General features: G+C 47.3%; 1 protein-coding gene across 1 annotated transcript in view; it reads right to left on the bottom strand.

Moving 5' to 3' along the window:
* LOC140685458 (uncharacterized) overlaps positions 1–24,838 on the bottom strand; it is a 43,487-nt gene extending 18,649 nt beyond the window's left edge. The window contains exons 1-22 of the mRNA XM_072952262.1: positions 24,732–24,838; positions 20,318–20,449; positions 18,933–18,954; positions 17,327–17,415; positions 16,779–16,853; positions 16,586–16,690; positions 14,850–14,922; positions 12,606–12,747; positions 11,134–11,232; positions 10,388–10,448; positions 10,240–10,275; positions 10,034–10,164; positions 9,822–9,916; positions 8,567–8,637; positions 8,044–8,197; positions 6,997–7,055; positions 5,988–6,120; positions 5,626–5,690; positions 3,814–3,967; positions 2,770–2,828; positions 1,761–1,893; positions 1,399–1,463 (exon numbers count right to left, since the gene is read on the bottom strand). Coding sequence (XP_072808363.1) covers positions 1,399–1,463; positions 1,761–1,893; positions 2,770–2,828; positions 3,814–3,967; positions 5,626–5,690; positions 5,988–6,120; positions 6,997–7,055; positions 8,044–8,197; positions 8,567–8,637; positions 9,822–9,916; positions 10,034–10,164; positions 10,240–10,275; positions 10,388–10,448; positions 11,134–11,232; positions 12,606–12,747; positions 14,850–14,922; positions 16,586–16,690; positions 16,779–16,853; positions 17,327–17,415; positions 18,933–18,954; positions 20,318–20,449; positions 24,732–24,794 — 2,016 coding nt within the window. The 5' untranslated portion in view covers positions 24,795–24,838. The remainder of the gene's footprint in view (positions 1–1,398; positions 1,464–1,760; positions 1,894–2,769; positions 2,829–3,813; positions 3,968–5,625; positions 5,691–5,987; positions 6,121–6,996; positions 7,056–8,043; positions 8,198–8,566; positions 8,638–9,821; positions 9,917–10,033; positions 10,165–10,239; positions 10,276–10,387; positions 10,449–11,133; positions 11,233–12,605; positions 12,748–14,849; positions 14,923–16,585; positions 16,691–16,778; positions 16,854–17,326; positions 17,416–18,932; positions 18,955–20,317; positions 20,450–24,731) is intronic.
* Positions 24,839–26,041: the final 1,203 nt, after the last annotated feature.

The following is a 26,041-nucleotide window of genomic DNA, read 5'->3' as shown; positions in this document are numbered from 1 at the left end:
TCCTGCCCGAGAGGCTGCACACGCAGCTGCCAGCACACGGACAAAGTAGCGCCTTCCCCAACAGCCAGCCGCTCTGGGCGGGACGGCCCTCCCCGCCACCTTCCCCAGCTCCACGGAAGCTTGCCCGGCGCGGACCAGGAACACGGAGACGGGACGGACGTGAAGAGCCCATTCTCCACACGAGCAAGCAGAGCCGCACCTGGGTCACCGCTCTGCCTGCAGGGCTCTGCCTGCAGGACCCTGCCAGGCCCTCTCTGCCCCCTCCTCACAAAGGGCCCTCCTCCGCCCCCCGCAGGGGCTGCCCCTGGGCGCAAAGAGCCCTGGGGAGCTGGGCATCCCGGAGTCCTGCGGCGGAGCTGGCCAAGGGCTCCTGAGGGGACAAGGCTGTCCTCAGAAGGGAGCCAGGCTCCGCTACCATCATCCCTATCCTCAGGGACGTCTGGATTTTACGGTCCCTACGGAACGCACCCTACACCTGCGTGCTATGGGAGAGTGACGTGGGGAGTCTCAACCCCACACCTGACACCCAAGGGACTGTACTAGCTCGTGCGCAAAACCCCACGGTGTGCCATGAGACCAACGAGCAGCTCTGACAGCTTCCAGGGCAGGCCCGACCCGGCGCAGGGTGGGGAACACAACGTACGCACGCCGGTGCGCATGGGAATTCCCCCGCAGGGAAGGAGCCATTTTTCACGGCGGGCTCTTCCCCTTCCAGCCTCTATTCCCTACTACAAACGCACCATCTCCGAGAGCCAGGCTTTTCTGCCCAGAGTACAACTGGAGGCAGCGGCCAAGACACACCTGCCTCCCGAGAAAAGACAGTGACGGGCTGTGACATTTGCCACACCCAGGAAGACTCAGAGTTGCACAAAGCACACGGTACAGAGCTGGAGGCGGGCGGGGTGGGGGGGGGCTTTGCCCCTTTTTCAGTTACCAGGATCTGAATGGACGTTCCAAACAGGAGAATCACCTGGCCTGAGCCGGGAAACCAGTCAAAAGGACGACGACACAGAAATCCGTCTCAGTGACCCAGGAGCAACCCCAGGTGCAGGAGGACAGGAAGGAGTCAGCCGAGCCGGGAGAAGTCAGTGTGGAGCGCGGGCTCACCCTCCTCACGCTGCTTCGAGAAACCCACAGTCAAAGTCTGCGGGCCCCGGCTTCTAAGCACTCCCTCATGGCTCCTGCAGGCACCAGCCAAGGCGACGGGCTCCCGGGACAAGCAGCCCGCTGGCTCCTGGGCAAGAGCTTTCAGTCTGAAAAGGCAGCGACACGCCACGCCACGCCAGACCCGTCAACAGGACACACAGTCTGGAGACGAGGCCAGGAACGGCTGCCGGGAAAACGGGAAGATCACCTTTCCCAGGACGAGGTCCAACAGAGCATGATCACCCCACTTACCTGGGCCGCCGCAGGTGGCCAGGCGCTGTCGGGCCACATCGGAGCCGCGCCAGGTCCCGCGTGGGCTGAAAACCACAGAAAAGGATGGAGCATTAGGCTTTCCTGTGAAGACACTGCTGAAGCGAAACAAAACCTTTGCGCCTGCCTGCCTGCCTGCCTGCCTGCCTGCCTGCCTGCCTGCCTGCCTTCCCCGCATCACACTCGTTTCTTGGAGGAACTGGATACTGTCCCCAGGAACTCCTGCATGCTAAGCCTGCATTCTGTCTACTGCTGAGCTACATATACCCTCCCCCCACCCCCCAGAGCAGACTAGTTTCTAGGCACAGAGGAACAAGGAACGCCATCCACGTTCACTAACTTACCCGGTGTATAATAAGCTCCGTGTGCTCCAGCAGAAGAGGTCGGCGTGGTATGATCTGTTGGCTCCCATGGAGCCGTTTCTACAGTCCCAGTAGCGTCTTCCGGTTTCTTAAGATCGGGCTCAGTCGCCCCTTCCTAGGAACACAAAACAAGATAAAACAAGAAACGAACTTCAGAAACCATCATGTTCATACGCTTGGTCGGTCGGTCGGTCGGTCGGTCAGGTAGACAACAGTTATTTACCGTACCTATCAGAACACAAGCCCTATCCTGGGAGAAGCTGGCGGTACAAATAAAAGGCAGATTCTCCTCTCTGTTCTGCCAGAGGCACAGGATCCATGAAAACAAGTCAGCACAGAAAAGTTTCAACAGCTCTACAACTGAGGTGAACGGGTACAGTAACGCCACAAAGGACAGGAGAGTCCGCTGCACGTGGATAGCTCAGGGAATGCTGGGAAGACCGCACTGTTTCGTAAAAGAGAGATCCAGTGCAGAGGGGGGATGTGGAGGGGCTCTGGGGAAGGGCAGCCTGAGTAAAAGGAGCAGGTGGGAAACAGCGTAAGGCATTAAGGAAACTAGAACACTGTTACTGGCGGTGGAATGGGAAGACAAAACATGCTGCCTTCAAAATGAACCACCACTGAATTAATTTCAAGTGAGGACGGCTAAAACAAGAACCAACTCCAAGATACACCTAACTTTCCCAGGGATGAATTTCTTTTCAATACCCTCTAATAAACTGTAACGGGAAGACCCTGAAAAAAAGAATTCACATACAGAGACACTGGTTTCACTAGGTGAGTCTGGAAAATTAACACAAGTGCACTATCCAGTCCTACGGCATTAAGCACAGAATCACATCCTAAACTGTAAGTTAAAAATGTAAGTCAAAAATTCTCATCAGCAGATGCAAACGTGAAAATGCACACTCACACCAACCCCCGGCTTATGTTTCAGAATCCCCTGATACTTACACAGTCACACAAGGACATTAACAACAAGAGACAGTACCTCCTCAGAGGAAGACTCTCCTCCTCCTTCTTCTGCAAAGTGGTGCACTGACATACCACCTGTAAAATGTAGTTACAGGTACATTAATGAGAATATTCACGAATGCAAATTACAACCACCACGTGCGTCTATCTCCGTCCGTGGATATGTCAAAACAAAAGTGGCAGAAAAGAATTTCAAAGAGTTAAGAGCATTTTTCTGGGGGGGAAAAAAAAAAAAAAAACAACCCCCAAAAAACCCAAAAGCTTAAGTCACGGTTGGGATAGATTTCAAACCAAGCAGTAAGAGGAAAACACGTAAAAAGAATGGATATCCAAGTCGGGTTTGCGCACTATGTACTTCCAACATTTGAAGTTCGTTCCTGTTTTTGTTTTTTCTTTTCTTCCTTTTTTAAGTGGAGGTACCGGGAATGAGCACACGGAATTCGGCATGCTAAGCAAGCATTCTGTTCACCACTAACCTATATCCTTCCCCGAGTAAACTAAACTAGCTTCTCGGCATAGATAAAATAAAATACAAAAAAACTCTTTCACCGTTCACTACCTTACAAAACATGTTACTTTGCTGAAGCGCGGAAGACCTTTGAGGCTTTCTTCCCCGTATCACACTAAGTCTCACATCAGACCGAGTGGGAGACAGGTCTCAGGGACCCTTGACTGAAGAGACCACAGGCCACGGGTTCGGGTGTTTCTTCCATAACCGATCATCGGCTGTGGAAGGTCAGGGCTCCACTCGCTGCCGACAGTGACAGGGGCGGGCTTCTCCTCCAGGGAGCCCGGAACGTGGTCTCTGTTGAAGGCCCGTGTGCAGAACCGACACGTCTGCCCTCCGTCAGAGGACCCTCTTTCCCTCTACAAGAGACACCTCCCTCCCCAGGGCAGGACGGGGAAGACGCGGCCCATCAAGTGCGTCTGCTAAGGGACCAGAGGGACGCGGCCGTGAGCCCAGTCAGGGCCGCCCGTGCACGGGGAAGCCCCGGAGAGCGACCTGCCCTTCTTCTGCAGTGACTCAAGGAAGAAACAGAGGACTATGCTTTCCTCTTACCGAGCGGAGCAGCTGGCGGTGGGGGGCCAGGCGGCACGGGGCACCAAGGGGGAACAGGTGCAGGTGCCCAGCTGGGCGACGACGGGCCGCACGCGGGGCAGGCCACGCAGACTGGTCCTGGGAAAGGTTGGGGCCCTCCGGCCCACGGGGTGGCCTGCAGGACAGAAGGGAGAGCTGGGTTGGATGACAGACAAAAGCGCCAACGCCGACAGGAGCCGAAACCCAACGCAGCAGCAGCTGTCGGCACCGGGCACCCTCCCCTCCACCGGGTGCCCAGAGAGCAGCACGGCGCCACACGCTCCACCCAGCCCTCTGGGGCCTGCCTGCAGCCTGGGCCGCACAGGAGGACACGGGGATACGACACTGACGCCGCACGTCGCCGCCGCTGTCTCCAAGTGGAGGAAGCCAAGGGTCCTCCTGCCCGAGAGGCTGCACACGCAGCTGCCAGCACACGGACAAAGTAGCGCCTTCCCCAACAGCCAGCCGCTCTGGGCGGGACGGCCCTCCCCGCCACCTTCCCCAGCTCCACGGAAGCTTGCCCGGCGCGGACCAGGAACACGGAGACGGGACGGACGTGAAGAGCCCATTCTCCACACGAGCAAGCAGAGCCGCACCTGGGTCACCGCTCTGCCTGCAGGGCTCTGCCTGCAGGACCCTGCCAGGCCCTCTCTGCCCCCTCCTCACAAAGGGCCCTCCTCCGCCCCCCGCAGGGGCTGCCCCTGGGCGCAAAGAGCCCTGGGGAGCTGGGCATCCCGGAGTCCTGCGGCGGAGCTGGCCAAGGGCTCCTGAGGGGACAAGGCTGTCCTCAGAAGGGAGCCAGGCTCCGCTACCATCATCCCTATCCTCAGGGACGTCTGGATTTTACGGTCCCTACGGAACGCACCCTACACCTGCGTGCTATGGGAGAGTGACGTGGGGAGTCTCAACCCCACACCTGACACCCAAGGGACTGTACTAGCTCGTGCGCAAAACCCCACGGTGTGCCATGAGACCAACGAGCAGCTCTGACAGCTTCCAGGGCAGGCCCGACCCGGCGCAGGGTGGGGAACACAACGTACGCACGCCGGTGCGCATGGGAATTCCCCCGCAGGGAAGGAGCCATTTTTCACGGCGGGCTCTTCCCCTTCCAGCCTCTATTCCCTACTACAAACGCACCATCTCCGAGAGCCAGGCTTTTCTGCCCAGAGTACAACTGGAGGCAGCGGCCAAGACACACCTGCCTCCCAAGAAAAGACAGTGACGGGCTGTGACATTTGCCACACCCAGGAAGACTCAGAGTTGCACAAAGCTCACGGTACAGAGCTGGAGGCGGGCGGGGTGGGGGGGGCTTTGCCCCTTTTTCAGTTACCAGGATCTGAATGGACGTTCCAAACAGGAGAATCACCTGGCCTGAGCCGGGAAACCAGTCAAAAGGACGACGACACAGAAATCCGTCTCAGTGACCCAGGAGCAACCCCAGGTGCAGGAGGACAGGAAGGAGTCAGCCGAGCCGGGAGAAGTCAGTGTGGAGCGCGGGCTCACCCTCCTCACGCTGCTTCGAGAAACCCACAGTCAAAGTCTGCGGGCCCCGGCTTCTAAGCACTCCCTCATGGCTCCTGCAGGCACCAGCCAAGGCGACGGGCTCCCGGGACAAGCAGCCCGCTGGCTCCTGGGCAAGAGCTTTCAGTCTGAAAAGGCAGCGACACGCCACGCCACGCCAGACCCGTCAACAGGACACACAGTCTGGAGACGAGGCCAGGAACGGCTGCCGGGAAAACGGGAAGATCACCTTTCCCAGGACGAGGTCCAACAGAGCATGATCACCCCACTTACCTGGGCCGCCGCAGGTGGCCAGGCGCTGTCGGGCCACATCGGAGCCGCGCCAGGTCCCGCGTGGGCTGAAAACCACAGAAAAGGATGGAGCATTAGGCTTTCCTGTGAAGACACTGCTGAAGCGAAACAAAACCTTTGCGCCTGCCTGCCTGCCTGCCTGCCTGCCTGCCTGCCTGCCTGCCTGCCTTCCCCGCATCACACTCGTTTCTTGGAGGAACTGGATACTGTCCCCAGGAACTCCTGCATGCTAAGCCTGCATTCTGTCTACTGCTGAGCTACATATACCCTCCCCCCACCCCCCAGAGCAGACTAGTTTCTAGGCACAGAGGAACAAGGAACGCCATCCACGTTCACTAACTTACCCGGTGTATAATAAGCTCCGTGTGCTCCAGCAGAAGAGGTCGGCGTGGTATGATCTGTTGGCTCCCATGGAGCCGTTTCTACAGTCCCAGTAGCGTCTTCCGGTTTCTTAAGATCGGGCTCAGTCGCCCCTTCCTAGGAACACAAAACAAGATAAAACAAGAAACGAACTTCAGAAACCATCATGTTCATACGCTTGGTCGGTCGGTCGGTCGGTCGGTCAGGTAGACAACAGTTATTTACCGTACCTATCAGAACACAAGCCCTATCCTGGGAGAAGCTGGCGGTACAAATAAAAGGCAGATTCTCCTCTCTGTTCTGCCAGAGGCACAGGATCCATGAAAACAAGTCAGCACAGAAAAGTTTCAACAGCTCTACAACTGAGGTGAACGGGTACAGTAACGCCACAAAGGACAGGAGAGTCCGCTGCACGTGGATAGCTCAGGGAATGCTGGGAAGACCGCACTGTTTCGTAAAAGAGAGATCCAGTGCAGAGGGGGGATGTGGAGGGGCTCTGGGGAAGGGCAGCCTGAGTAAAAGGAGCAGGTGGGAAACAGCGTAAGGCATTAAGGAAACTAGAACACTGTTACTGGCGGTGGAATGGGAAGACAAAACATGCTGCCTTCAAAATGAACCACCACTGAATTAATTTCAAGTGAGGACGGCTAAAACAAGAACCAACTCCAAGATACACCTAACTTTCCCAGGGATGAATTTCTTTTCAATACCCTCTAATAAACTGTAACGGAAAGACCCTGAAAAAAAGAATTCACATACAGAGACACTGGTTTCACTAGGTGAGTCTGGAAAATTAACACAAGTGCACTATCCAGTCCTACGGCATTAAGCACAGAATCACATCCTAAACTGTAAGTTAAAAATGTAAGTCAAAAATTCTCATCAGCAGATGCAAACGTGAAAATGCACACTCACACCAACCCCCGGCTTATGTTTCAGAATCCCCTGATACTTACACAGTCACACAAGGACATTAACAACAAGAGACAGTACCTCCTCAGAGGAAGACTCTCCTCCTCCTTCTTCTGCAAAGTGGTGCACTGACATACCACCTGTAAAATGTAGTTACAGGTACATTAATGAGAATATTCACGAATGCAAATTACAACCACCACGTGCGTCTATCTCCGTCCGTGGATATGTCAAAACAAAAGTGGCAGAAAAGAATTTCAAAGAGTTAAGAGCATTTTTCTGGGGGGGAAAAAAAAAAAAAAAAAAACAACCCCCAAAAAACCCAAAAGCTTAAGTCACGGTTGGGATAGATTTCAAACCAAGCAGTAAGAGGAAAACACGTAAAAAGAATGGATATCCAAGTCGGGTTTGCGCACTATGTACTTCCAACATTTGAAGTTCGTTCCTGTTTTTGTTTTTTCTTTTCTTCCTTTTTTAAGTGGAGGTACCGGGAATGAGCACACGGAATTCGGCATGCTAAGCAAGCATTCTGTTCACCACTAACCTATATCCTTCCCCGAGTAAACTAAACTAGCTTCTCGGCATAGATAAAATAAAATACAAAAAAACTCTTTCACCGTTCACTACCTTACAAAACATGTTACTTTGCTGAAGCGCGGAAGACCTTTGAGGCTTTCTTCCCCGTATCACACTAAGTCTCACATCAGACCGAGTGGGAGACAGGTCTCAGGGACCCTTGACTGAAGAGACCACAGGCCACGGGTTCGGGTGTTTCTTCCATAACCGATCATCGGCTGTGGAAGGTCAGGGCTCCACTCGCTGCCGACAGTGACAGGGGCGGGCTTCTCCTCCAGGGAGCCCGGAACGTGGTCTCTGTTGAAGGCCCGTGTGCAGAACCGACACGTCTGCCCTCCGTCAGAGGACCCTCTTTCCCTCTACAAGAGACACCTCCCTCCCCAGGGCAGGACGGGGAAGACGCGGCCCATCAAGTGCGTCTGCTAAGGGACCAGAGGGACTCGGCCGTGAGCCCAGTCAGGGCCGCCCGTGCACGGGGAAGCCCCGGAGAGCGACCTGCCCTTCTTCTGCAGTGACTCAAGGAAGAAACAGAGGACTATGCTTTCCTCTTACCGAGCGGAGCAGCTGGCGGTGGGGGGCCAGGCGGCACGGGGCACCAAGGGGGAACAGGTGCAGGTGCCCAGCTGGGCGACGACGGGCCGCACGCGGGGCAGGCCACGCAGACTGGTCCTGGGAAAGGTTGGGGCTCTCCGGCCCACGGGGTGGCCTGCAGGACAGAAGGGAGAGCTGGGTTGGATGACAGACAAAAGCGCCAACGCCGACAGGAGCCGAAACCCAACGCAGCAGCAGCTGTCGGCACCGGGCACCCTCCCCTCCACCGGGTGCCCAGGCGGCAGCCAAGCGCCATGCTCTCCATCAGCCCTGGTGTCTGCCTGCAGCCCAGGCTGCACAGGAGGACTTGGGGACAAAACAGTGTTGTCACATGTCACAGTGATCACAGGGCATCCTTATCTCGGAATACCAAATCCATAGGGAAGGGCAGGCAGGAAAGGATTTTTCGAAAGGAAAATGGTATTTCAAGAGATAATTTCAATAGAAAATGATCACTGGAACACAAGTGGAAAAAATTACTTACCTGGGCTTCCTCTCCCACATGAGCCGGGAAGGCGTTGCCATTCCTAACAGAGGTGCCACCCGGCCCTGAAGCTGTAAAGGGAGAGGAGTGCTTAATGTGGATTCTCTCTGACAGAGGCCGTGCGGGGGAAACATGAGCCGAGCCCTCGTGCCCTCCTGTAGTAGCTCTCACTGCCGCCCGCGCCCCAGGCTCTTCACAGAGGCCGCAGGTCTCCCTCACGCCTCAGGTGACCCCGAGGATGAGGGGAGACTGGACCCCTGATCCATGACGAGGACACCACAGAGCCTTGATTCAGGTGTTTTCATAGCTAATCACCCTGGACGGGGGCTCAGGGCTCAGATCCCTGGCAACCAGCACTGACACAGGGGACTCACAGCACACTTCAGGGCAAATCAGTCTGTACACAGGTTATACATTCAAGTAAGAAGAGTCTTTCATAGGAAGAGTATCCAAAAACCCCTGACTGTGAGCTCCACCTCTTCCTCCTCAGCCTGTTGGTAAACTGTTAAAAGCCTTCTGTCTGACAGGATATGTCTTGTATAAGTGACCAGATGTCATGTAAACATTTATGAAAGAAGTGGCCTCAATGACTCATGTTGTAATCACCGGCAAAAAATGGTGAATTACATGGAGTAGCTGGTGGGAGACTTTTTAGAGTTACATGTTAACTCTGGGAGAGTGAGGTTACGCAGTCATGTCACTCACTAACTGGCTACTTTAGGTCACTGTGCAAGCTTTTTTATAAGAATGAAGGGACCTGCAAAATTAGTGAAGAAATGCCTGCTGCCTTAAAGCAGATCTTGAATAGAATATTTATCCACCAAGGCAAATAAAGAAAAATGTTTTTCTTGTTATGACATATTGCCTTCATTCTAAAACGTCATCCATGTTATTTTCCTGAAATGAGAAAGAAATTCAGCCTTCAACACCGTGTCAAGGCGGGAAGAGGGGGCTGACGCTCACGTCTTCTAGTGCACAGAAACCAGCCATGCCAGCCACGCCAGCCAAGCAAGAGCCTGGGGGGCGGCCTGCAGTCCCTGGAGGGGAGTGAGCTCCACCGCTCACAGGGGACAGAGCCCTGCTGGCTGGTGGCCCGTGAAGAAAACAGCATCTTGTCACCCAGCTGTGAACCTGTTCCCCGCAGTGAGTGTGTGGTGTGGTGTCCAGGAAACCCGACAACTACCTGGAAAAGCAGCCCACTGGGTGACTCCTGCTGCAGAAATGGAGCTGCCGCACTTCACAGTGCGCTCCTTACCTCTCAGGGGAGGGTGCAGCCTGTACGGTCCTTCTGGGGTGGGCTCCTGCCTCATGTACTCCTCTGCCTGCCTCCGTCTGCAGATTGCATCCAATCTTAAAGATAAAGAATGGCTTCAATACGAATTACACCACCAATTCTTCTACTAGGCACAAAACAACCAGTCCTTAAAAATCTCAAAACACCCGTAAAAATGTGTCAAAATTCTGTACCTCTGTTTCAGGTGGGCAACTTCCCTTCGCTGGTCCGAGTTGTCCCTTCGCAGGTCCGAGTTGTCCCTTCGCAGGTCCGAGTTATCCCTTCGCAGGTCAGAGTTGTCCCTCTCCAGCTCCTGAGCCCTGAGCTGTGGGAGAAAAACACATCCACGTTCAGTTGTGGTCAACTGTGCACAAAGGGAAAGAAGGAAACAAATTCTTACCGAGCTGTCTTGGGCCTTCTTCTCGGCAAGAGCGACCTGAAAAAGTCAACACATCAAGAAACACCCCATGGTGAGGGGTTCTCAGGGCCACAGTAACCGTCTGCATCAGGTTCTCAGGACTCGGTGTGTCAGGAGGAAGGCAGGTTACCTGGTGTCTCCAAGTGATCTCTGCTTCCCGCATTTGAACGTGACATTCTTCAAGCTTTATCCTATGAGTTACAAATTGTTCCATCAGAGAAGACACAATGCTGGGTATGCTGTTAAGTAACCTGCCCCAGTCCACGTTATCTGCACTGCACACTCACACACATCATCTCACCGCTCAAGACACACTGCACACGGCTGCAGAAGCACAGCAGGGGAAAGCTGTCGCTGCAGCCACTCCTTCCGTCACCGTTACTGAACGCCTGCCGGGTTCTGAGCTGACACAATTCCTCCTCCCGTTCTCAGCATTTCCCTCACATGTCCTGTGCTGAGCATCTTTCATCACAAAGCTTGATTCTTCCTTTCCTTACATCCTGACCCTACGTCTTACACCTGGGTCTCCCCAGCAGCACGGGCATGTTTATTGGTCTGACTGACGCTACAGTAAACTGCTGTCCTCAGGGTGAGAATGGTTTATAGCACCTTCAGAAACATCTCTGTGAACCTTCTCTCCTCTCAGTCTGGCCAGCACTGGGGGCCAGGAACTTCTTAGTAAGTTAATACTTTTTAAAGTTAAACATTTAACTTAACATGTGTAAAACTTAACACTTTTCCTCCTGTGTAAAGCCATGTATACAAATGTCTTTTGTTTGGGTCGGTTTATGATATTGTATCTAAACATTTTAGAAAAGTTTTCAAAAAATCCAACAGGTGTTTTCAGAGCCACAGGTGCGGAGGAGCTGAACTCACTTGTACTCTCTTGTCTCCTCTTCAGCCAATTTTGCCTTCTCCTCTGATGCCAGAAGCCGTTGCTTTCCCACCAGCTCACATCCGTTCATGTCCACCTTCCTGAAAGGGGAAAGAAACTCTGAAATTCTGCCAGTTTCTCTCCCAGAAACTGGAAGGGAAGAATTCCATGTTCCTTTCGCCCTTCCCCATAAATGTTCAGGCTGATAAATACACAGGAAAGAATTAAAGTACCCTCACTAATAAATATGAAAAAACTACACTCAGTCCTCTGGCAAGTGCTTGGTATCTGGGCTTCCTTTCAGTGTCCCCACCCCTACTCATTTGTGCATAAAGTAAACACACAGGAAAAGCCCATGTGAGGTGTGCTCTGCCCCCCCCCCAGGCTCAGAATCCTGTGCCTGGGGCAGCGCGAGCTCACTGTGTTTCAACGTGGGATCAGGGTCTGACCAAGTCATCACAACCAAATACATTAGGGTAAAGCAAGCATTCATGACTTGTTTGATTTCTCCCACAGAGAGCCCAGATTTCAGTCAAAACCTGGAGCAAAACCTGATCCTTTAGGAAATATAAGGAAATGTTTGTTTTTGAAAGCAGGTTAATGGGTGTGACGTCCATGACCTCTCCCTGAGAATGACAGGAAACTCTGGACAAATTATGAAATCCATGATCGAATGTACCAAATTGCTAACAAGCCAGGAAGGGACATGAGGCCAAGATGGAGAAGAATAAAGCCCAGGACTGGGCCCACCTTCCCCGGGGATCACTCGGTAACTGCAGAGGAAACCACTGAGATGCAGAGCAGCCTGGCAGCCAGTGCCCCCTACGCACGGGCACCGCAGTCAGGCAGCTGGAGCTCACGGTCTGTCAGCGAAGGTGATCCCTAGAAAGACCCACAGGCCTTAGCTGGGATCTCACGAGAGCTACATGCCAGAAACAAAGGTGGACAGGAGACACACGGGCCTCACGAGGGCTGGCTGCACTGACTGATCTCAGCTGCTAACTGGGTTAACAGGATGCAGCCCTGCTGGCACACCCTGACCACCTGCCAGCTGTAACGCCCACCTTCTCTGCAGCAAGTTAACCTCACACGAGGCCTCAAATTTTCTCTATTTTCTACCCAATGTCTAGAGTTTATTAAAAATGATAGACACATAGCAGGTCATGACACTTTGATGTGGCTGAAACCTAAGGACAATAAAAATGGACCTAGGGGGATCCAGATAATGAAGTGACTAAATCTGGTCCAAGAACCCGCTAAACTCTCAACCTAATACAAACAAGACTCTGGTAACCAGTTAGAATGAACAGAAGCAGCAGATTACAGAAATCAAGGTCGAAAAATAAATGCACATCTGTACTGATTGAATATGGTAAAGAAATATGGTGTTAAGTATTCTGAAATGTATTACAATATCCACATAACTCCACACATTCATTCACACATTGTCATAATTAACACGGGAACATCTTACCCTTCAGTGTCCATAGTTCTCTGTCTACTGATTTCATTGTCAAGGACACGTACTTTCTTCACCTCCTCTTGGAAACTGTCTTCCTCACGTTCTTTCAGAGATCCCGATGCAGCATGGTGGTCTTGCATTTTCTTTTTACTCTCTATAAACATAAAACAACTGGCTTTGTGTGTGCACATGTGCACTCAAGAGCTTGGCTGTGCCGGGGAGTGGAGAAAGGAGAGAATTCTGAAGGCAGGAATCCACTTTTTACCTTCCCAGTGCAAATTCATTGCTATTACAGGCATGTTTCATTTTACTGCCCTCCCTGGTAATGCATATTTTTAAACAATTGAAGATTTGTAACAACCCTGAGTACAGCAATTCCATTGGTGACATTTTTTCCTGGCAGCATTTGCTCATTTCTTATCTCTGTGTCACATTTTGGTAGTTCCTGAAATATTTCGTTCTTTATCATTTTAATTAAAACAGGCATGACATTCCTTTAAGGCAAAGCCTAATTCAGCGGAAGTCCCTAATTCTCAGCAATTCTATAAACCCTGAGAGAGGTGAAGAGGCTTCAGAAGAAAAGTGTGAAGCCAGCAGGGGGTTGGCCCATGAAGTTTAAGGCAAGATTCCATCTCCACTGCATACTTGTGCAAGGTAAGGCAGGAAGAGCTGACCCAGAGGCTGCTGCAAGTGCTCCAGGAGATGAAGCTAAGACAGCTAATGAAGGTGGCTGCACTAAACAACAGGTTTTCAATGCAGAGAACTGCAAGGGGAGGCCACCCAGCACTGTCACAGCTGGAGAGGAGTCAGCGCCTGGCATCAAGGCTTCAATGGATAGGCTGATTTTCCTGTTAGCGGCTAACAAAGCCAATATTCATTTAACATTATGAAAATCCTATGTCCCATGAGTATCAAGTGAAATCTACTCTGTGCTCTATATATAGAACAAAGCCTGAATGACAGCACATCTATTTACAACATGAATATTTTAGCCCATTGTTGAGAACTACTGCTCAGAAAACAAAACAAAACACAAAAAAAAATTTCTTTCAAAATATTACTGCTCATGGACAATGCACAAGTCATCCAGGAGCTCTGATGGCGATGCATGAGATGAATGCTGTTTCCATGCTTAACACGACATCTATTCTGCAGCCCATGGATCAGGAGTAATTATGACTTTCAAGTCTTATTATTTAAGAAAAACATTTTTGAAGGCTTTAGCTGCCATAGACAGTGATACCACTGATGGGTCTGGGCAAATGAATGGAAAATTTTCTGGAAAGGATTCACCATTTTACAGGCCATTAAGAACATCCGTGATTCATGGGAAGAAGTCAAAATATCAACATGAACTGGGGTTTGGAAGGAATTGATTTCAATCCTGATGTGTAACTTTGAGGGGCTCAAGACTTCAGTGCAGGAAGGAGCTGCAGATGTGCTGAAAATAGCAGGAGAACTAGAGTTACAATTGGAGCCTGAGGATATGACTGATTGGCTGCAACCTCATGATAAAATGTGCATGAATGAGGAGCTGCTTCTTATGGACAAGCAAAGAAATTGGTTTCTTGAGATGGAATCTACTGATGAAGAAGATGCTGTGAAGAAGGTTGAAATAACAAAAGACTTAGAAGAGCATATGAACTTAGCTGATAAATTACCACAGAGTGTGAGAGGACTGACTCCAATTTGGAAAGAAGTTCTACTGTATGTAAAATGTGTCAAATTGCCTGCGACAGAGGACTTGTTCCTGAAAGGAAGAGAGAATCCTGTCACAAACTTCATTGTGGTCTTATGTTAAGAAATTGCAAAAGCCACACCGATCTTCAGCAACTGCCACAATGACCAGTCAGCAGCCACCAACATTAATTCAAGACCATCCACCAAAATGACTGTAACTCAATAAAAAAAAGTAAAAAAAAAAAAAAAAACAAAAAAAACAAAAAGACCATCCACCAACAAAAAGATTGCACCTCACTAAAGGCTCCAATGATGGCTAGCAGTTTTTAGTAATAAAGAGTATTTTCATTAAGTTATGAACATTGGGGTTTTTAGACACAGTGGTATTGCTCACTTAATAGACTACAGTATAGTGTAAACTTAACTGTTATTTGCACTGGAAAACCAAAAAAAAAACCCCAATAAATTATTTGACTCTCTTTATTATATTTATTTTATTCTAGGAGTCTAGAACTGAAGCCACAACATCTCCCAGGAAGCCTGTATGTAAAGTTTTCTTCCCGACAAGCAACATACCTTCCAGGCTGCAGTCCTCAGTTGTCACAGCTTGCTGCATCGAACCCTCAGATCTGGTCTTCGAAACACCTGGCTGTAAGATAGACGTGAGAAGACATTCAAGAAGTACTGATCCACAGCAATGTGAACATACCTAACACGAGAGGAATCGTACGCTTGGAATCAGCTAAGACAGGCCATCTGCTTTACGTGCATTACAGCACAATTAAACACTGACACAGTGATGCTCGGTTCTCTGAGGTAAGCATCTCTGGGGGTGAGTAACATTCCTTACTCTCTTCTTGCTGCTGAGCTGAACGTCCTCCTGCACATGCATTTCTTCAGATTTCACTGTGGCTTCACAGACATGAGATTTATTAAGAGCAATTTCAACTTAAAACATTCTCACTGATGACTAAATACCCAAGAAAAATAATTTGAGTAGATATCAACATTTAATCTTATAAAACATGAGATTGTTGTTCCTTGTGAAAGCTAATGTGTACAGTGGAAATCCTGCTGCAACTGGAGGCATTTACCTCAAATTCCTGAAGTGTTCATTGAAACAGCACCTTTCAAGTTCTCTGGAGATGTTCCTTTTTCCAGTATCTCCACACAGGACAGAAATAAAGTATGCACTAAGATTTCAATGAAAACTCAGGGTGATATGCTTAAAAAGTGTAATTTTTTTTCCAGAAACAAAGTATTTTGTTAACTGCAAAACAAACCATAGAAAATAAATATATTAGCCCTGGTACATGTCCAAAGACTTTGGTGAGCATTCTCTCCAGAAGATATTAAGGCAGTGAAATGAATCTCAACATACAAATCTTATAAAGAAAGGAAAGCAAGTGTTATATGTTCCCTTACACATGCTTGAAAGCATCTGGGACTTTCCCTGAATTTCGGTTTGGGGCTGAAGACAGTGCTCCATTTGAGAGTTTACAGCAGACAGGGCCTCTTCTTTCAAGTTCTAGCACTGGGCGTCCTAGCAGCTCGTTCTGACCCTTTGCATTTTGCATTTCCTTCTTCAGCTGGTCCTCTTCCACTGCCAGCCTGCCAATCTCTTCCAGAAAGTCTTGGTTTGTTCTGATGGGCAGTTGCTTCTCTTCAACCCTTTTGGAATCCTGTCCCTTCTCAGCCAGTATCCACAACTACCCCTAAGTTTCCTGTGATGGCAGCTGATCCAGGTTGAGCCAAGGACAAATGTCAAGCCCATAAATAAATGTGGAAAAAAGAGACCTCCAGGCACAGATATTTCCTTGCCTCCACAGGCTTCCTCCTCACTGGACAATGGAGGGCATGACTGGACGACAAGGGGAAGCAAGGGTGGTAAACTGCTAATGTCAAAGAGCTCACAAATGAGTGTCCCTGGTGAAATATAAACAAAGTTTACCCAAATTCACATGAAAAATTCTCTGTTTAACATCAACAGGGCAAGGAGCTGTGCACCTAGTCTAGTAACTTCCTTCACCTCTCAGGTATTTCCTGGCATCTTCTGTGTATCTTGGAGGGCAGTGTGAGTGGTGAGAAAACCCTCTAGGTTGTGAAAATAAGACATATTTCCTAGTCTCTGAAATAGAAAAAGTCACAGAGGTTTTAGTCCATGAAATTCTGGGTCATTGTTCACAGGGAGGTTCCGCTCCTGGGCTCTCACACTCTGCTGTGGCCAAAAGCAGGAGGAGCGGGAGCGCGCAGCTCGCCCAGGGCACAAAAAGCCTCAGAAGCCCGGCTATGGTCAACGTGGCAACTCTTACCAAGTGTGGACTCTTGGCATCCCTTACTGCCTGCAGCTTAGCTTGAGCAATCTGAATGATGTCATTCAAACGTTCATCCACCCTCTCAATGGTTTTCAAGTTCTCCTTCAATGAAACATTGAATTAGTAACAATTACTCATTACTTTCATTTCTGTTTTCAGAATGTAATCTAACAAGAGAAGAGGTTCGTACCTTAAACTTCAATGATTTCTCAGAGAGCATCTTTTGCCTGATGGTCTCCTTTAAGCATTTCTTTGCGTTGTTGGTCTATGCAACAATACAATGAAGGAAACCGAATTACAAATACTAATTACACTGCTAGCTGAACCTATCTTGTGTGTGACCCCTTCCACTAATACAGAAAGTGGTGCTTTACATCTATGACACTTGCTTTATTTTTTTACTGAGATACAGTCAGTTACAATGTGTCAATTTTCTGGTGTACAGCATGTTTCAGTCACATACATATATACACCTATGTTTGTCTTCACATTTTTTTCATTATAGATTACAAGATATCAAGTAGAGTTCCCTGTGCTCTACAGAAGAAATTTGTTTTTGGGGGGTTTTTTTGAGGTTTTTTTTTTTTTTTTTTTTATCTAGGACACTTGCTTTGAACCTAGACCTCTTATGGAACACATGGAACAGGACAGTAGGATGAAAGAAAAAGAGAGCCAAATAACTGAACTGAAGGTGAAATCTCATACACACAAAAAAAAATAGCAAAAAGACAAGGATACCTTCTGCACCCAAGCAGATATATTTTCTGCAAGTTCTCTGTTTTCGTTCTCCAAATTCTTGATCTGCTCAGTCATCTGCTTTAAATTAACTAAAAGGAGATGAAGTAATTTCTCATATTGGCAAGAAAACCCAGTAGAATAGAATTATCATGATTTATTAGCAGTAGAGACATGTCTGGCTGGCACTATGAGTATAATTAACTTTTTAGCTTTACTACTGTGCCTAAAGGAAGCAAATCTTAGTGGCATTCTAAATGTTAGATCATTGAGATTCCTAGTTTATTAGTTTTTTTCAAAGATGCAGAAACACAATAAAAAGTCTTCCCCTAAATTCTCTCCCAGCTATAAGCACCATTCTTAGAAAATTCAATCATTCAAATACTTCTGACATCACCAGAGATGAAAAAGAAAAACCAAGCATCCTGTCCCCTTAACATTCTCTCCTCCAATTACTAAGGTAAGTAAACATGCCCCTGCTTAAAAAAAAAGAAAAAAAAAATAGAACCCTTATCCCACGCAGGTTCACCCCACAGCCAGGCCCTATCTGCAGCACCACAGAAGGCAAGTTCAAAACATCGCCTGACTGGGCCTGCACAGGCCTCCAGTGTCTTCCTGCTGCCTGGCAGATCATCTTTCATGAAAACCATGCTGGGGGCCCTGAAGGACAAGGTCGCTGGAATTAAACACTTTGGTACCATGTGGGCTTCCCCACCTAGTCACTGGAGGACCTGGATAACACACAGGCCCTAAATGACAAGCTTTTCCATCGCCAGGATGAGAATGTTACCATCACTGCTTCAGGAAAGCAGCACACGTAAAACAGCCAGTCACAGGCGACTCCACATGTGAAGTTCTAGAACACAGCCCTCAGAACCAGACTCCTCTCTCAGGCATCTAAGTCCCTCATCTGACCACACAGTGCACAAGCATCTTCTCTCTGCCCAGCGGGGACGCTCTGATGCTGAGATCCCTCTTCTCAGCACCAGCCCTTCTGCATCATCAGTCACCAACAGCAGCCCTTGAGGGCCTACTGAGCGCCGGGCAGCCACCCTGCCCACCACGCACAGCCCCACTCAGTCAGCAGAGTGTGAAGCCTGCACAGAAAGCATCATCCTCAGGCTGAATCACTTCCATTAAGTCCCCACTGCCATGAATGGCTCCCTTCACTTGAGTCACAGCCTATGGTTTCCCCTCTGCTGTGACACACACTGCCTGGCTACATCTTGCATCCCTCCCTCAGCCTGGAGAGTCCTGACAGGCTCAAGTAGTGTTTCAGCATCTTTACTTTTCACCAAGAGCCAGCTCATGTTATGGACTCACTCTGAACATTACACTCTTCTCATCACCTGCTTCCTAAAGGTTGCTATGCAAAATTAAACTCACCCTAGTCTCCCTACTCCTGTGACTCTCCTGGCCTCTTGGCTCAATAGATGCCAACTTCCTCTATGATGTCATTTAGACACCATCGCAGGAGTAAAATTTTCAAGAGTTGAGAAGTCAGTTAGACATCAGAAGTCATTGTGTTTACTCTTAGTTGAATTAAAATCCACATCGAATCCTGGTATTGAGAAAATATTACAAAGGAAACTAAGCCCTAATATCTTACCTTGACACACTGGAGGCTTTACCTAGGAGAGGAAGAAACATTAAATTTGAAGTCAAAACATGTAATTAGTAAATCTATAATTTCTAATAAACTATCAAAACAGTAATCCATTGAAATCACAATTATCACTTTGGTTCAGCATAACAATTAATATGATTAAAAATCAGGAAAAATCAGAATTTCCTACTTAAGGCATGATCTTTCACTCACCATTTCTGATAGTACACTGGTAAATAATTTATTTTAGAACAAAAGATCTGCTTACATTCTATTAAATAAACATCACTGTATTCAATTTTCATAATGCATATTCATATTTAACAACACTGAACTATATTATTTTCATGATGTGTTGTTGTAATGCATCATTTATCTAATTTTTTTTTTTTTGGTCAGACCAAACATCCACTTAAGTCCAGAACCTGGATTGTTGTGTAACCTTCAAAAGAGAGACAGAGACAGAGAGGAGAAAACTAAAAGAAAAATAAAGGCAAAATCTTTATACTAAGATTAAAATGCACCCCTTTCATTCAATGAAAGGTTTTCTGAAATCTTATAGAGTTGACTGTTGAATTGATAAGCAATTGTAACATATGTCATAAGATTTGTCAAGACCACTAAAAACAAATGGACATCAAATGAGACATCAGACGAGAACGAAAGTGAGCAATGGCTGTAGTAAAAGCACACGTAGCAGCAGGACAGACAGCGACCATTTTCAAGAAGCGAACGTGCTTCTTGACTCAGAGACAAGTCATCGTCTGAGGAGTAATAGTTCAGTAAAACCCAGGCAGGACTCCACTTTAATACCGTGTAAAGACACATTTTCCTGACCCTTAACACATTATTTCTTCATTCAAAACTTTAAGTGATGATCAGAGACTAAGGCCAGCCCCTAACCTTGCCAAGATATTGGAATATCATCACAGTGTCGAAGCTCCAGTGGCAATAATGTGGCAATAGAAGAATGCATCCACGGAGGGCAAACAGAAAACCACAGATGTTCCCTTAACTTCACACTTGCTCGGGAACACTGAGCTTCCCTGTCCCCTGTCACCCAACACACAGGCAGGGGCAGGTGGAGAGATAGATGGGCTCACCAAATACTTAACCTTCCTGTTTTGTTATTGAAGAGAAGAGTTTATAAATTGCCATTATCTCATTGAGAATATACTGTTGTCTTGCTCAATGAGTTCTTACTATAAAGATTTTGCAACAAATTTCCATTTCAAAACTAATTTGTGTTCAAGTTAGTAATCTAAAAGGAAACAAAGAAAAGACTCCTGGATTCTGGCCCAGGCAGGCAAATAAAATGTCCAGTGACTATAAAAATTCCTATTAGGTGTGATTAAAAAGACAGTGTCAGGTACTTTAGTAATACTCACAGCAAAGACGGTCCTCCAGATGAATAAGAGGAAACTAGAAACTCCCCAGGAGGCAGCAAGAAGAATAAGCTTCCACAGAAGTTCATAAACATCAGACCCAGGGTGGAAAAGGAGAACGAAAGTGTGAAGGATCTGAAAAGATATTGGATATAATGAGGAACCTCAAAGACATTCACAGTGTATATGTCACAGAGAATCATCTTTAGAAACCCTCAACCACATCCTCAAATAGCTCCACAGAGAGGCGAGAAGGGACACTTGAGTTCAAAGGAGCTCTTGGGAGTGTGGGCATGTTTACTGCCTTCATTTGGTAATAGTTTCACTGCTGCACACATGCGTCAAATACCTGATACCCAAAATATTAGAGATTTGACTTTGCTGACAGGCACATTGCAAATATTTTTAAAATAGTTAGCAAAACTTAACTTATGAATGTAGAAGCCAACTTGAAATTGAAAATAAGCAAACACAAACCTACAGGGCATGGGACGCCTCCATCTTCTATTGTATGTTCATGAAGTACCTGGACAAACCCCTATGAAATGTCTCCAAAAATACACCCAACATGTATGGGGAAAGAGCAATGAAGATATGTTAAAATACAGAGAGATGTACAGAGATGTATTTCTACATTTATAGACTGCACATGAGTAAGCAGACCAGCTCTTAGAATAATGTCAAAATTACTATTCCAACAAAAATTAATGATATATTTCAGCCCAACTATCTAAAAACCATGGAGGTATTCTTCAATATTCACTTTGGTTCTGAACCAGAGCATGTAATGTCAGACTTCTGAAATAAATAAGGATTTGTATAACACAGTTTTAATCATATTATACAAGATTACTCAAAAAATGAAGTTACATGAAAAGAGAACTCAAAATAATCAGTACAAATAATTTACATGCATATTTCACAGTACTGCACCTATGTCCATTAACAGCACCAAGAAAATTAATTTGTATTTCTGGAATGTACAGTCACCAAAACAAAAGCCAAACACAGTTTTGTAAAAACTAGATTCATAAGTATTATAGGAGGGAATAAATGCACAATGTAATTTGTACTTTATCTAGACACCAAGTTTCAATCTTGTGCAAATAAAACCTCTCTAGAAAGCAGCCTCTGAAATCAGTAACACTGTCATTGTCAGCTCTCACAGTTGGGGTCAGTAAAATGTGTGCTGGTGGAAAACATGCACTGTCTTTGCATAGCTGCCGTCTGAGAGAGCAGTGGGTCTCAGCACAAAGGAGAGACACGCAGATCAAAGGCACAAAAACAAACACCATCTAGTCGCTAACTGGTAAAACCCCCTCTGCCGTGGGCATGCTTGTTACACACGGCACTGTCTGAGCGCTGACGTCAGCAGCTGCCTCCTACCTAGAGTCTATCCATCAGGGCCGATGGACTCAGGTTCTGTCAGCGGCCATGAGCAACGGTGGAGAAGGACAAGTTAGTTTATCCAAATGCTCAAAGATGTGGTAGGGAAAGAGGGCTGACTAATCTGTGAGAACTCAGCCTCATTCCCTTTGAGGGAAAAAAATCCCAACAAAGATGACCTAGAAGCGCCCTCCTTAGTAGGCTCAAAGACACAGAACAGACTCTTCTTTGGGTGGAGTGTTCATGTGGCATTGATTCTGCTTCAGTGCAAGGATTGTTCCTGACACTCAGTTTTTCCAGGTCCATAAGAATCTGGTGGAAGCCTATCAGAACAAACCCACTTAAATCCATGAGGTGTTCTCAGTCTTTCTCTTTTAGGGTGTGGAGGTGATTTTTCCTGACACAGTAAGTTTCACAGCATGTATCTGAATTTTCTTTATATTTGGACAATTCTAAGGACATAAAGGACACTTTCTGCTTTGGGGAAATCAACATTCTTTACAAGGACACGTCACTAAAAAGACAACTCGTCCACCTCCTGGTCACATCCCTCCTGAGCATTTCCTCATTGTAAACATCACAGCAGGTTGCAGCCACTGATTTTCACATCAGCTCGGCTCTCGGCTCTCGGGGCTCCCCCATCGACCTAGCTGGACACAGTACCTGGGGGCAGCCTCCAAGATGAAAAGGAAAGGGATAACTAAGAATTTGCTAGAAGTCCAATAAAAATAAAAGCAAAAATAAAGAAATGGGACCTAATTAAACTTGGAAGCTTTTGCATAGCAATGGAAACCATAAGCAAAAAAGACAACCTACAGAACGGGAGAAAATTTTTGCAAAACATGAAACTGACAAGGGCTTAATTGCCAGAATATATAAACAAATCATACAACTAAATAAGAAAAAAAAAAACCTCAATCCAAAAATGGGCAGAAGACCTAAACAAGCAATTGTCCAGTGAAGACATACAAATGGCTAACAGGGACATGAAAAAATGCTCATTATCACTGCTTATCAGAGAAATGCAAATCAAAACTACAATGAGGTATCACCTCACACAAGTCAGAATGGCCATCATTCAAAAGTCCACAAAAGACAAATGTTGGAGAGGCTGTGGAGAAAAGGGAACTCTCCTACACCGCTGGAGGGAATGCAGGTTGGTGCAGCCACTGTGCAAAACAGTTTGGAGATTCCTCAAAAGACTAGGAATAGACTTACCATATGACCTAATAATCCCACTCCTGGGCATATGTCCAAAAGGAACCCTATTTCAAAAAGACACCTGCACCCCAATGTTCATACCTGCACTATTTACAATAGCCAAGACATGGAAACTGCCTAAATGTCCATCAACAGATGACTGGATAAAGAGGAGGTGGTATATTTATACAATGCAATACTATTTGGCCATAAAAAAACAATATGCCATTTGCAGGAACATGGATGTCCCTAGAGAATGTCACTCTAAGTGAAGTAAGCCAAAAAGAGAAAGAAAAATACCATATGAGATTGCTCATATGTGGAATCCAAAAAAAAAAAAAAAAAAAGACCATAAATACAAAACAGAAACAGACTCACAGACACAGAATACAAACCTGCAGTTGCCAAGTGGCTGAGGGGTGGGAAGGGACAGATTGGGAGTTTGAAATTTGTAGATACTGACAGGCATATGCAGAATAGATAAACAAGATTATAATGTGTAGCACAGGGAAATATATACAAGATCTTGTGGTAGTTCACAGAGAAAAAAAATTCTGACAGTGAATATATGTATGTTCATATATAACTGAAAAACTGTGCTCTACACTAGAATTTGACACACTTGTAAAATGACTATAACTCAATAAAAAAATGTAAAAAAAAAAGAAGCTGTGGTGTATTTTATACAATGGACTACTACTCAGCCATAAAAATGATTAAATGATGCCATTTGCAGCAACAGGGAATGGATGGACCTGGAGAATGTCATTCTAAGTGCAGTAGTCAGAAAGGAAAAGAAAAATATCATATGATATCACTTACATGTGGAATCAAAAAAAAAAAAAACACAAACTTATTTACAAAACAGAAACAGACTTACAGCATAGAAAACAAACTTATGGTCACCAGAGGGGAAGGGAGTGGGAAGGGAAAAATTGGAAGTTTGAGATTCATGGATACTAATCTATATAAGTAGACAACAACTAGTTTACACTGTACAGCACAGGGAACTCTATTTAACATCTTGTAGTAATTTATGGTAAAAAAAAAGAATATGAAAATGAATATATGTATTTTCCTATATGACTGAAGCATTCTGTTGTACACGAGAAATGGACAACATGGTAAACTGACTATACTTCAATAAAAATATTTAAAGATTTATAGGGCTATTGAATATTTTTGTTACATTAAAATTTCTGAAAAGAACACACTTCAAAGAAAAAACAGTTGCTGTAAATTAACAAACCAGAAAGCACAGAGCACAGATGACATTTCCCTGTTTAACAGACCAGCACCAACCCAGTGCTGAGACCCCACTGCTCCCAGGACTGCCAGACGTCACTACCAGGAAGGGTGCATGCACAGGAGAGCGCACCACACGGGGACGGGACCGGAACACGCACAACTTGAAGCAGGATCCTGACAAGCTTTCTGGGAGCCAGTCTCACTATGACTTCTAGTAAATAAGAGTTTCTCGCTTTTTAAAAAACTGCTTTACTGAGATATAATTCACCCATTCCCCCATTTTAGACATACAACTCAATGGCTTTTAGGATGTTCACACTTCCTTCTTTGATGCAATAAAGTAACTATTTCAGGTTTCATCCTGTCAACCTGCTGTTTGGTCCAAGAGGTCCTGATAGGACTCAGATCTTGAGGACGCCGGTGGCCAGGGCCGCTCTCGGCTGGTCAAGAAACCTGTCCTGAGAGCCTCGGGCTTCACCAACAATGTGTTCCCATCAAGGACCCCATGAGAAAGCAGCTATTTAACCACAGTGTGAAAGAGCCCAGGAAAAAGGAGGACACCTGATGCCCGATGTTTACTCACATTTGTAATTTCATATCCAGTACACCCCAGCACGTGGGACCAAACCATCTCCATCACCTCCATGTCCTGGTCCTCTCAGGGCCCTGAGGTCCCCAGGCAGGAGGGGGGGAGGGGAGGGGAGGGGAGGGGAGGGTTGGGGAGGGGAGGGGAGGGGAGGGGTGGGGGATGGAGGGAGGGAGTGTGACAGGAAGAGGGGTTGGGCACTTGGAAGGAGAAGAAGGGGGTCACAGAAAGGATGAGGGCCAATCAAGCTCTTGAGAGGAGAAGAAGGGTTCAGTCGGGTCAGGAGGTCAGGAGGTCAGCAGGTCAGGAAAACAAACAGCAGGCAAGCGGACTCTCAGGAGCAGCTGGAGGGGACAAGATGTCTCCCTCCAAGCCTTCTCCTGTCTGAAAGCTGCCTTAGCAACACCTGATGCTTTATGCTCTCTCTCGACCAATCACCTGCCTTTGCCCCTGGCACCTCACAGTGGACATTCTGAGTGACCTCACTTAGGATGTGCCCCGCCTAATCCCCCACCACCAACTGCCATCCATCCCTGGGTCCTCTCTGCAAACTTTTCTGACCTTATGCTTTCTGGTCCTGCCCAACCGGTGTCCCCTGCCCCCTACTTTTGGGGTGCTCCCTCCTCCTTTTCCAAATTCCCAGGATTTCCCTTAGGCAGTGGCTGAAAAACATTAGGTAGACAATGACAGAACCAAGAGGAATCAAACATACAGGCAGGGTGGGAGGTCCTCATTCCCCTTCACTCAGCACTGCACACAAAATGCAGAGAGAACGTCCACAAGACCGAGAAGATCTTAACAGCACACCATCTTAATAGCACACCATCTTAATCACATCGCCACACCCATGTGGCTGTCCTTATCTGTAGTACACCTGTAGGTGACACATTAATTTTAAGTACATATGTTACATGCATAAAAATAAGCCCTATGATTTTTGCCAAAAATATATAAAACTATAAAAAATAATTTTATATTGTCACCCCCCCCTACACTGCACTTGGGTGATTCACTTACACCCAGGTTCAAGGAGGCAGAAACTACCTGGGTGGGACAGAAGCAAAGTTGTGTTTTGGGGCAGTATTGGCTGTGAGGGGGCCTGAGAAACCCTTTTGGGGTGGTGGGAAGACTTGGTGTCTAGATATGGGGGGTGGTTGTGTTCAATCAAGAAATACTGAGCACATGGGGCCTGCCAGTCTCGAGTCAGGGAGACCCTCATATCTGTCCCCGTGAAGTGGCCAACTGCTGACAGTGAGGAAGGGATGAGGTGCCTGGAGTGGCCACCAGAGTCCAGTGAGAGGGCCCCA

Source organism: Vicugna pacos, chromosome 30 (assembly GCF_048564905.1).
Source record: "Vicugna pacos chromosome 30, VicPac4, whole genome shotgun sequence".
NCBI classification, from domain to species: Eukaryota; Metazoa; Chordata; class Mammalia; order Artiodactyla; family Camelidae; genus Vicugna; species Vicugna pacos.
Note: the sequence above shows the minus strand (reverse complement) of the source record. Positions and strands in the feature narration are given on the sequence as shown.